The 12533-nt window shown below is 45.4% G+C and overlaps 1 protein-coding gene across 1 annotated transcript in view; it reads left to right on the top strand.

The window, feature by feature from the left end:
* The window catches only part of APPL2 (adaptor protein, phosphotyrosine interacting with PH domain and leucine zipper 2), a 597113-nt gene that overhangs the window by 553785 nt on the left and 30795 nt on the right, over positions 1 to 12533 (top strand). Inside the window, exons 18-20 of the mRNA XM_086919274.1 lie at positions 1877 to 1913; positions 2012 to 2155; positions 3850 to 3897. Coding sequence (XP_086775400.1) covers positions 1877 to 1913; positions 2012 to 2155; positions 3850 to 3897 — 229 coding nt within the window. The remainder of the gene's footprint in view (positions 1 to 1876; positions 1914 to 2011; positions 2156 to 3849; positions 3898 to 12533) is intronic.

Genomic DNA, 12533 nt, shown 5'->3' with positions numbered 1-12533 from the left:
AATGTGGAAGCATATGTCCTGCAAGCCCAGTGCTAGCATCCAGTCTCCAGGACAGAACCTGAGCCAACATTAGCATCTTGAATTTCTCCTTCAGGAAGAAGTTGAGAAGGGTGCCTGTCTAAAATAAGGAGGCGGGTTCCGTCCTTCTTTGGCACTAGATGTAGTGCAAATAGCAACCAAGACCTACATCTAATGTGGGCACCCTCTTAATGGCTCCTTTTACCAAAAGAACCTATACATCCTGACAAACCAGGAAGAGGTGGTTCTCTGAAAGCCAGTTTGGGATTGGTAGGGTTTCTAAGAAAGAAAAGGAGTAACCCCGCTGTACAATTTGAAATACCCACTTGGGCAATGTTATGTCGCATCCTACAGCCCTCTGGGTGCCCGTGAAGGTAAGAGGGCAAACTAAAGGAGTTTTGAGGCTACTGCTGCCGGGAAGGTTGCGGACCACGTAGACCTCTGGCTGTGTGACCTACAAGCTTTGTGGGGGCTGTATCCATGGTCACAAAAGGACTGGGGAGCCTGTCCACTTTGATGGCTGGGCAGGAATGCACAGGGCTGGTCGGCCCTACCGTAGCCATCGAAGAGACGAAAGCCAGAATAGGGTTGATGTGGGTTCATTGAGAAACCCAGAAACTGTGCAGTGGCCTAGCTCTCTCATCACAGAATCGTCCTTATCGCTGAAGAGACAGGTGCCATCAAAGGGCATGTCCATAAGGGATGTCTTGTCATCCCCTGAAAAGCCAATAGTTCTCAGCAAGGCTGAGTGCCGCTGACAAAACAATCGATCTGCCTAGTGAATCGGTTGCATCCAGTCTGTAGCAAATGGTGAACTTTGCTGTGTCCCTGCCATTGGCAATAGCCTGGGTCAGTATTGCTCGGGCCTTCTCCAAGATCATGGGCAGCACTCATGGCAGAGACTCTGCAGTTATAAAGAAAGTACTCATAAAATGTGTTCGTGAATAGCAAAACATCAAAAACGTACACAAAAGGATAAGCTTACCTTTGTGAATCAGGCCCATTGTATGTAAATATGAAATGATTGATAAGCGCCTTAGTGGATCATTGCCATGCATTTAGAGTAATAAACAGATTAAGAGGAATCTTGTTGCCATATTGTGTTGATTAACGTGCCAGCACCTCTCATTTCTTTAAGGGTCAACATTGTGCCCCATTCCACTCCAATACTTGGAAGGGATGTCCGATTACTATAATGAACATGTCTATATGGTATAGTAGTACAGGGTAACTGCACTGTGTTACTTAATATCTGCTTATAGATGTATTTAAGTCTGGTGAGTAAAGGGAGGGGAGTATTTTAAACCAGACTCTTTAGAAACTACTGCAGTTCTGATGACATCATTCTTTGTATTTTATTGTTCAAAAGGTGATTTTCAAAATATTGCGATAATTACGGATGAAGCTTGATCATATTTCTAAGGGTGCTAATTTTTTGCATACAAACACATGATTATATCCAGAGTAAAATTGTGCAATATATTTAAACGGTAATTATTTAAGAAGGGGATTGCATAAAATCACACCTCTCCTCGATACAGTAAGATGGTAGGCTAGTTCCCATTACTGTACTTATAACCATTATTTAAGCATAGTATAATCAGCTAGAAGCTCATATGCAGTGTACTGATGATTTGTTGTGCATGATGGAAACATTTATGGGATAATCCTTATAGTGTAATTGAATCCAAGCACATGTAACTCAACCTTTGCGCATGAAATTCAAACTCACTGCATTCTAGGCTCTCAGCTTACTTTCAGAGGATCCTATTCTGTGCTGCTAATGCGGTTTACGAATTGTAATGCTTTCAATGCATCCTAACCACAGACTACCTAATTGTTTGTATTATTATTACAGGTTGATAGACCCTCAGACTCAAGTTACAAGAGCATGTGTGAGTAATCTCATTTTTCTGATTGCACATAATATCCACGAAAATTTTAATTGTAAGATTTTTAAAGAGAATTCTATATGTGTTTATTATGTTTTCAGTTTGAACTTGAACATATTACTCAATTTACTGCCCATCAAGATAACAAAAGGTTAATTGGATTTGTGGTTCGAGATCCTGACTCTTACGAATTGGAGAACTCTTTCAGCGCTTACGTATTGGAAAGCAACACAGATGGAGAAAAGGTATCTGAATAATTTTATAAATTCGTTTTTCAGTGTATCATCATTAACTTGAAATACGAATCTATGCATTTAGAATGTAAACTGCTGTAGAACATCCTATGCCAGATTAACTATGCTTGTCATCCAAGATGTATATCACTCATCTGGCGATTTTTGCACAGCAGAAAAGTGGAATTGCCCAGATCTTATGCCTCTATTCTATTCACCTCTGTACCCCTATACTTCTTATCAAAGGATTTCAAATCAGAATTTTCGAAGTAGAAGGAGTGGCACTTAAATGTCCACTTTGAAATTTACCTCACAACAAACTTTTTTTCCTCAAACCATCTACCCCTGTACCCCATTATATCTGGTCTAAACCATGCCATCTTCGTCCTTAATAGACACGTAATACTCTCTTTCACAGCTATACACCTACATGCATTTCCGGAGAGGGAAAACTACCTGTAGGAGGTAGCTCAATACCCGATAACTTACCCGCAGTCACCCACTTGGAAATGCCCTTGTCCTGCCCCGAACCATACATTTCTGGTGAAGAAATTATCATATGCCAGTGATGTTTCCACCTTCATAAATGCATTTTCTGATCTCTGAATTATTTAGTGAAAGTTAGGATCATAAAACAATGCTCTTCTCGATGACCTGCGAAGTTATAAAACATGGAACTTGTGGACGTTTTCAGATAGGAAATTCAGAATGAAGATCCTTCCTGCATAAGTGCAAACAAGGACTTTTAAAAGATAACATCTTGTTAATTTTTTCTCCAATGTTGTTTTTACTTGCTACACAAGTTAACACAATAATATGTAGTGTTTTCAAGTACAATAGTTTTATGCATATTATTGTAATGTACTACCAACACAAGTAAAAATGCTCACACATTCCTCGTCTAAATGCAAGCAGTCGAAGTTCAATACAGTTATTCTGAATGTCAGTTACTTAATCACATAATCAGAAGTGCCAACAACTACATTTATGGTGATGTTGAGAAGGCTCACACAATTTTAGTACATGGTTTTACATTGGTCTATGATATTATTGTGTATAAATAATAATTATTTGGTACTGTTGCATTAAGAAAGTCGAGTTCCACTCCCTATAGAATCAAAGTTCCACTCCATACATCAGACAAAAATGTGTAATCCCTACACTTAACACCAACATAAAACGTTTGCCCCGTACTAAACACCAACCTAGATCTTTTGCTCTGGATTGTATAATAGAGTGCCACATTTTTGTTACAGAGCCACCTAAGAGCTCTTAGGAAAAGAAAGCTGTCATAATAGTAAAGGGGTGCATGACAGAAGGGTGGAAAACAGCAATATTCAACAACTGGCATACAGCTTCCAATTATGATTCTCATCGCCATTTTCATACTGATTGCCAGACACAAAGAGAGATGATTGTTTAGAAACAACTGCAGTTATGATTACTGCATTCTTAGTGTTTTATTGTCCAAAAGTTGATTTTGGAAAATATTGTGTTAATTACAGACTAAGTTCTAATCACATTTCTAAGGGTGCAAATTCCTATTGTATACAAACACATTATTATATCAAGAGGAGAATTGTGCAATATATTAAAAAGGCAATTATTTAATAAGAGGACATCACAACTCTCCTCGATACAGTGAGGCAGAAAGCTAGTTTCTATTACTTTACCTATTAAATTTATTGCTTAATATTCCCTTTCAGATTTGTTATGCGATCAACTTGGGGAAAGAATTAACCCAGGCTCAAAAGGTAATTTTTAAAATTGTTTGTGTTTTTCTTTGTTTAGTAAACATGGAACCCTCAACAGCTGTCCAATTCCAAAAGTCTCATATCTGATTGAGATGCAAATTCCTGAAATATCACGATCTGCTTCTGCCTGCCATGGACAAGTTGAAAAAAAAGATAGGGAGCAAGGAGGTAGCCACAATGAATCAAAAATTCCCTACGGACGGCCCAGTTTGCAGGTGGTTTGTGGATCTCGGAGTATGTCTGGTTTTCACTTACCCAAGTTTTGCTGGCCTGATAAAACCATATAAACTGCATAAAATGCCCAAAATTGGACCAATTTACTGATTTGCCTCCAGAATGAAATTGAATGCTTTCTGCCAATTTTAGGTTGATTTTGCAGAGGACACACTTAAACAGACATAAGTTATATAAGAAGGGATTGATTCGAAAAAGTACAGAGTGGCTCAAATTCAAAACCGAGGTAGGAACCTTCCAGTACACCATGTAGACCTTTAGAAAGACAGAGATTCAGAGCAGTGGAAGAAGAGTTGTCAAGCATTGAGGGGCAGTTTTCTATGACACTGCAATTTGTTATGCTAGAAGTGTTGAAAGACACAGAAACCGACATTCGTTACACTAAGATTTATTGTATTAAAATGGGAATTCGTGAGAGACTGTGGGAACTCATTGAGACCTACCAGGGCAAGGTGGCCAATAGATCTGAAACCCTTAGGGTGGTCCTCCCCAAACCATTTGCCTGCTTACCTCCACTTTTTGCTGTTTTCTTTTTGTTGGCTTAGAACTCAAAGCACTTCACCATTGCTAACCAGTGCTAAAGTGCATGCGCATTTCCCTTAATTGATTTCATTGACTTAACCACAATTAGCATATTTAATTTATCTGTAAGTCCTTAGTAGAGTCCACTACCTGTGTCCAGGGCCTGTAAAATAGATACTACTAGTGGGCCCGCAGCACTGATTATGCCGCCCACACAAGTAGCCCTCTGAAACAGGTCTCAAGACTGCCAATGCAGTGTATGTGCACTTTACACTGCCATGTCGACTTGCCATGTAAAACCCCTTGTCAAGCCTTATAATCCCCTTTTATTACATACATGTCACCCTAAGGTATCCCCTAGGTAGCCGACAGGGCAGGGTGCTGTGTAACTAAAAAGTAGAACATCTACTTTCAAGATTTTAATTTGTTTTTCACTGCTGTGAGGCTTATCCGTCCCATAGGTTAATACTGGGAATTCCTTATTACACTTTTAAATTAAAATTCCTGATTTAGAAGGACTAGCTCTGTCATGTTTTATATCATTGGAATGGTATTGATAAATCCTCTTTGCTAGCAAAGTTGAATTTAACATTACTATTTTACAAATACCACTTTTAGAAAGATGGTATGTCTCTGCTTTTAAATGTCGGTGCGCATGCAGCCTGTCTCAAATACACATCTGGGCTGGGTGACCGCTAGACTTTCTGCATTCCACCCGGACAGCCACACACAAAGGAAGGGTAGGTGCGATTGAGTGCCCATCTGCATCCTGATGGCTCTACCTGGGCACGGTGGGAGGGAGAAGCTGACAATTATACTTAAATGGGCAGTGTCCTGACCCTATACAAAGGGTTGATTACCCTCCTGAAGTGAGTCTGGAGCCAGGGCTGGGAAGGAAGGAAGGACCTCCGTGCACTTAAAAGCCCCTATTTGATGTCACCTCATGATCAAAGGCCATCTCTTTGCGCACAGAGAGGTGCCACGGAAGGGGATTGGCATTAGCCCCGTTGAGCTGTATGGACACCCTGTAAGGGGACCTCTCAGCTTGATAAAGGAAGGGTAGGTGCAAGCTCCCTAGAAAACTCCACAGGATGTAATCCGCTACATGCTGGCCATCAGAAGACAAATGGGTAATTTGTGGAAGCAAGCTTCTGGCAGCTTAGAGGCCAGCCAGGAAGCAATGAAACAGTGGTATGCCTAAATGGCAACCCCTGTGGAATTACAAAGTTTAAAGTAAAGAGGATGGGTTTGAATTTATGAACAGGAAGATCTGGCGCTCTAGCGTGTACGATTGTAAGTTAGACTTGTGGTTCCAAGGTGCACGATGCCAACAGGTCAGGGGCAAAAAACCCAGACAGAAACAACCCCTGTAAAGGTGTAGGTCAAGCCTCACACCATACAAATAATTCCAGGTCCTGTGTACACGTATCAAAGTGTTAGGTTTCAGTGTTAATACCAAATGAATGTGACAATATTCAAGAAAAACGTTATGAAGGTCGAAATCCAGAGTTGCATAAAGATTAGATTTATAATTCAATCTTGGTCAGTACATATGAAACGAACCAGCCGACATGTGTTTCGTCACACCGTGTGGGAGATGTGACTCTTCAGGGCTGGGAAGGACATAAAAAAGAAAATAATTAATGGCAGAAATAAAAAATGTTTTAAATTACTGAAACTCACAGTATCTAATGGGTGATAAAAGTGATAAATGAGAGCCACCTATCTAACTGTGGAAACCCTATAGTGTGGAGATACATGGTAAAGTGACATCAGGAACATGGAGACAAACCAAAATTCGTGTGGTGACATTATGTGTCGAAATTTTGAAAATGGAAACAGTAGTGGACATTGTATTAGGAGCACAGTCAGTTAAGCAATAACACATTAGCAAATGTCCTGGAGCTCACTCTAAGAGAAGACAAAAATATATATATATAGAAAGATGCAGTTTGTAACAATGTGCTTGAATGTAGACCGGTAAACAATTGAAAAAATAATTGAAAAAAGCGAGACTGTTCACCCGCGGGTAAGAAAAATTACAAATGCTGTTTACTCTATGGCACAAAATCACAGGTAAGATACACAACATCATCAAGAAAAAGCACCATATTATATGCGAGAGAACATCATCACTTATCCAATTGACAATACTCTTGTCAGTTAGACGACGACCTCCTTGGCAAGTGGGAGGAGACGCTGACCTCTAACTCTAATACTCTAATCCTGATATTAATAGAGAACGCCTAAAGTAAAGTAACTAAACTGCAATTAGAAATCTCTAACTTAGAGAAAGAAATAGAAGAACTGAATCTGAAAGAAGCCACAGAAAAGAATTACACCATTTTTGAAGGAGGTACTTGCCAAACACCAGAACGACATTAAAGAAAGAAAAACAAGACAGCTAAAAAGAGACGAAGCTGATTCCAATGAAGGTAGGTTCACGCCAGAAGCGCTGAGCCATGCAAAACACTAACCACTGGTGCACAAAACTAGGCCCCTGAAGGGAAATCCCTTACCCTAGAAGTCAGTTTGCAGAACGGGGAGTATGGGTGGGATGGTGAGGAATCCATAACTAATATATGTCTCTTACTGCTATATCGTTACCGAAGGTAAATACATTGTTCATCTGAAAGAGACAATTAGTTATGGATTTCTCACCTTAGAATAGATACCCCTGCAACCAACCCCGGAGGTGGGTCTGCGAACCAAGTTCACACCAGAAAGTCCTGGAGAACTGAACGCCCAAAGAAGCCGTCTCTCCAGATTTGGCTGTCCAGGCAGTAGTGTTTAGAAAATGTGTACAAGTAAGCCTTTGTAGCTGCCTGGCAGATGTCATGAAGGGGGACTCCATGTCCCACAGCAGTAGTGTCTGCCGTCGCTCTGGCGGAATAGGCGTGCAACCCCATTGGAGGTTCCTTATTCGCTAAGGAATAGCAGATTTTGATGCAAAGAACGACCCATCGGGAGGTAGTTCTTTTTTGCACGGCTCAACCTTTCTTGGTGCACACATAGCCAACAAAGAGCTGGTCATCCACCCGGAATTGTTTTGTGTGATCCAGATAGAATGAAAGCGCACGTTTTGGATCCAGACAGTGGAGTCTCTCTTCCTCTTTAGAAAGATCCGGGCGGGAAGAAGTTGGGCAAAGTGATGGTCTGTCCTATGTGGAAAGAAGTAACCACTTTGGGAAAGAAAGAAGGCCTAGTGCGAAGGACAACTTTGTCCGGATGAACAGCCAGAAAAGGAGGTTGGGAAGAAAGAGCCTGAAGCTCACTCACCCACCCTGTGAGCAGAGGTGATGGCAATCAAAAAGGCCGTTTTAAGTGTCAGAAGTCTGAGAGGACAGTTATGTAGTGACTTGAAAGGAGCACACATAAGATAGGTCAGAACTAGGTTCAAGTCCCACTTGGGCATTATAAAAGGAATTGGAGAAAACAAGTGAGTAATGCCCTTAAGGAAGCAATTTACAATAGGGGACTTGAAAAGAGAAGGCTAGTCAGGAAGCCGAAGGAAGGCCAAAATGGACGACAGATAGCCTTTTGGAGTGCCCAAAGCAGAGCCCTGCTGGGCCAAGGAAAGGAGGAAGAGTAGAACCTCGGAAAGGGGGAAGGAAGGAGATCCACAGCCTTTGCTACGCACTATGCCTCAAACTTATTCCATCTACAGGGGTTTACTGTTTTGGTGGAGGGACGCCTGGCTGCCAAGGTAACATTACAGACTTCGGGAGGAAGTTCGAAAGCTGTCAACTGTGGTTGCTCAATCTCCACTCAAAGGTTATGGAGGCTGGACAGGTTCGGTGGATGACCGACTCCCGTTGCTGTGACAGAAGATCCTCCTGAAGGAGCAGTTTGATCGGAGGATTGATGGCCATGTGTAAGAGCTTGGGATACCATACTCTTCGAGCCCAATCTGGGACCACAAAATGACTTGTGGCCGGTCGCGCTTGATCTTTTTCAGCACTCTGGGTAGAAGTGGTATAGGCGGAAAGGCATATAGAAGACCGCAACTCCACTTGCGACGAAAAGCATCGCCAAGTGAGTGCTGCCTCTTTGGTGGCGAATTGATCTAACCAAGGCTCTCCCCACCTCTGAAAGAGACCTCGTACTACCTCTGAATGAAGATACCATTCGTGATCCATCATGCACCGGGGCCTGAGTTTGCCCACCCTGAAGTTCAGAGAACCTGCCAGGTGTTGAACCACCAGAGACATGCCCTGATGTTCCAGCCACTTCCAGAGACGAAGTGCCTCCTGACATAGGGTCCATGACCCCACTCTGCCATGTTTGTTGCAGTACCACTTGGCGGGGGTGTTGTCCGTAAACACCTGCACTACTCTTCCTTTGACAGAAGGAAGGAATGCCTCCAGTGCTAGACAGATCGCCCGAAGCTCCAGAAGGTTGATGTGGAGCCCGGACTCAGCCACAGACCAAAGACCTCTGGTCTCCGCCTCTCCCATGTGGCCGCCCCATCCCAAAAGTGATGTATCTTCACCACTGTGAACTTTGGCTGGGGAAAGGAGAGGGGCCTTCCGTTGACCCAATCCTAGTTCGTTAGCCACCACTGCAATTGATGTGCAGTGTCCTCCGAGATCTGGACACAATTGGAAAGATTCCCCTGATGCTGTGCCCACTTGATTTTCAGATCCCACTGCAGAGCCCGCATATGCCACCTAGTATAGTCCACCAGCAAGAGGCCATGAGGCTAAGTAGCCTCAGGGTCATCCTGACCAAAATCCGGGATGGAGGTTGAAAGAGCGGAATCATAGCCCGAATATCCTGGACTCGCTGCTCAGGAGGATAAGCCCGAAGCTGCGCTGTGTCCAGAACCGCTCCTATGAAAAGGAGCTTTTGAGAGGGAATCAGTTGTGACTTTGGCAAGTTGATGGTGAACCCCCGGGAATGCTGGAGGTCGGCCGTAGTCTGGAGGTGGGAGACAACAGCTTAGGGAGAGCCCGCCTTCAGCAGCCAGTCGTAGAGATTGGGGAAGACTGGAACCCCTGATCTGTGCAGATGAAGAGCAACCCTGCCATCACCTTCGTGAACACCCGAGGGGCGCTGGTATGGCCAAAGGGGACGAGAAAGTAGTGGGAATAACAACCGTGATTTACTTCTGGGGCAGGAACTCACTTGATGGCTCCTTTGGCCCAGCCATAACTTCCCTTTGGAGAAGGGCCAGGTGATCCTCCGACATACGATGGAATTGAGGTGGCTTAGATGGAGGGGTAGTCTCGAAGGGGAGGGGGTAGCCCCTCCCGACTATCTGCAAAATTCACCTGTCCGACATGATGTTGAGCCAGTGGGGGAGGTGATGGCAAATCCTGCCGCCCACTGGCGATTGGTGGCTCTGAAAGGTCAGACTAGGAAGGCTTGGAGTCTGCTGCAGAGGGGGCGCTGGTGGACAGGCCCACCCGCTGGCCCTCAGACCCAGAATGGTGGGTCTCACATCTCCGGCCTCGCAGAGGATGGACAGATTGCGCAGGCCTGTGGCTCTGGGTGGAACGTGGCGGGCACCCCTTCCATAGCCACGAAAGGGGCGAAAAGCAAACTGCGCAGGGTGAGCGGTGGAAGTGAGGCCCAATGATCAGACCTTAGCCCTGGAGTCCTTAAAGCGCTCGAGCGTGTGTCTGCCTTGTTGCCGAACAGGCGACGGTCATAAACTGCATATCCAAAAGTATAGCTTGGACATAACCCGAGAAGCCAATGGACCTCAGCCAGCCGTAGCATCTATTGGCTACTTATGTTGAAATCGTCCTGGCTAGCAAGTCAGCAGTGTCCAGCCCACATCCGATGTCAAACTTTGCTGCGTCTCTCCCTTCGGCCACTGCATGGGAAGGAACGGCCCGGGCTGCCTCTGGGCACTGCGGCAACACCTTCGCAACCGTGTCCCACACATAGTGGGAGTAATGGCCCAAAAGACATGCGGTGTTCACTGACCGCTGTCCCAAGAAAAATGTTCTTCCCAAGATGGTCCAGCTTCTCGGATTCCCTATCTGGTGGTGCGGTAGGAAATGCACCCTTGGTAGTCGAGGCTTGGACCACCAAGCTTTCAGGGGTGGGGTGTTGGGAGAGAAAAATGGGGTCGCCCGGGACCGGGCGGTGGCGTCAGCAATCATCCAATCCACAGGCGCCCCTGTGTTTGGGCTTGGACCAAGTGCCCAAAAGGATGTCTGTAAGGGCCTCATTGAACGGCAGCTGGGGCTCCGAAGAGGCGACTGCCGGCTGAAGCACCTCGGGCAGGAGGTTAATCTTGACTGCCACCGTAGGAAGCTCAAGCTTTAAGGCCTCAGCCTCTCTATGCAACATCACTGCATAAGATGCACCCTCCTCTGTAGCCACGGTAGGGGGAGATAGCATGCCATGGTCTGGGAAGTTGTCCAGACCACTGGCCTCACCCAACTTCTCTCTCCAGTCCGGTTCCTCTAACTGGTCTTCCAAAGGGTCCACAGACCCCTCCCAGTCCTCCTCACCCTCCTCTGGTAGCCACTCAGGGTGATAGGGAACACCAGGGGAGAACAGGGGTACAAAAGTACCTGTCAGCGCAAGTACGCCGGTCTGGCTCTGTGTCCACATCGAGGGGGAGGCTGGGGTCGACATCAGCTGTGGACACAATTGGCATCGGAGGGGGCAGAGGTGTTGCCACTGGATTTGGCACCGGAGGAGGTGTCGTAAGGTCGACCGGAGCCGATCTGGATCCAGGCCTGGATCCCTGGGAGTCGCCACCATCGAAGACCTAGAGCCTCCAGCGAGTCTGTGGGGCCAGTAGGCGCGTCAGCGGAGTTGGGCTGCCCAAAGATGGAGTGGAGGTCTTTGCAAAAGCTACAAAGTTGGGCAGGGGTCGCTCCAGCTCCCGGGAAGGGAGGGAGGGCCAGAGTCGACCCAACAGGCTCCGTGGGCGGAGCCAGATGACTACCTTCTGCATCCCGCGTCGCATTTGCCGATGAATGGGGAGAACGCGAAGAGCGACGGTGCTTTTTCGCCTTCTTCTTGTCCTTCGACTTACCCGAAGACGAAGACTTTATCGAGGAGTGGTGGTGATGGCTCTGTGACCTACCTCTCGACCAGGACCTCGAATGGCGTGGAGCGGACTGCCGGGCCTTGGAAGCTTTCAGGACCGCAAAGACTTCGGGTTCATGGCCTGGCAGTCAGAGCACGACTTCGGGTCGTGGTCGCGCTCCAAACACCAAAGGCACATGAGGGGTGGGTGTGTAACCAACATCAATTTGTGACAGGAGTCGCAAGCCTTAAAGCTGGTTTGACGACGGGACAACCCTACGTGCACCAGAAGTTGAACGACTCAAAAAGACGTCGACAAAAAGTCGCAAAAGAGAGTCAAAAATCTACTCGAGGTACCGCTCTCTCCAGATCTGCGCTGGCTGGCGAGGAAAAATAAAGAACTGACGTCAGCTCACAGGGGCGGCGTCTAAGATGTCCGCCGCTTGGGGGTAATTCTAAGGTGAGTAAATCCATAACTAATCAATCAGATATGTTGTTTTAGTCAAATTGCTAAATCTACTGCTCTTCCACCAGACAGTTGGATTGTGAAACTATTTCAATTTTATTTTTTGTAAACAATTTTTTACTAGGCAAAAAGATAAAGACATGGTACAGTGCATTGATAAGTCGGCATATGGGTCCACTGTGAAAACACTGTAAATATATCTTATGTAGAATGAATTTAGTACAGTCCACCACCCACATACATGTGAATAACATAACTGTTGGGCAGCAATCCGGACCTGGGCACATAGTCATTCGCAGTAAGAGTCCTATCCCTTTTGGTGAAATACTATAGGCCAAGAGTGACGCTCTAAACAGGGCAGGAATGTATCTTCAAATCCGGAGATCTCCAGCATGAGGCGTCGATCTCGCTGTAGCTCAAT

The sequence above is a fragment of the Lissotriton vulgaris genome, chromosome 1_1 (assembly GCF_964263255.1).
Source record: "Lissotriton vulgaris chromosome 1_1, aLisVul1.2, whole genome shotgun sequence".
NCBI lineage: Eukaryota > Metazoa > Chordata > Amphibia > Caudata > Salamandridae > Lissotriton > Lissotriton vulgaris.
Note: the sequence above shows the minus strand (reverse complement) of the source record. Positions and strands in the feature narration are given on the sequence as shown.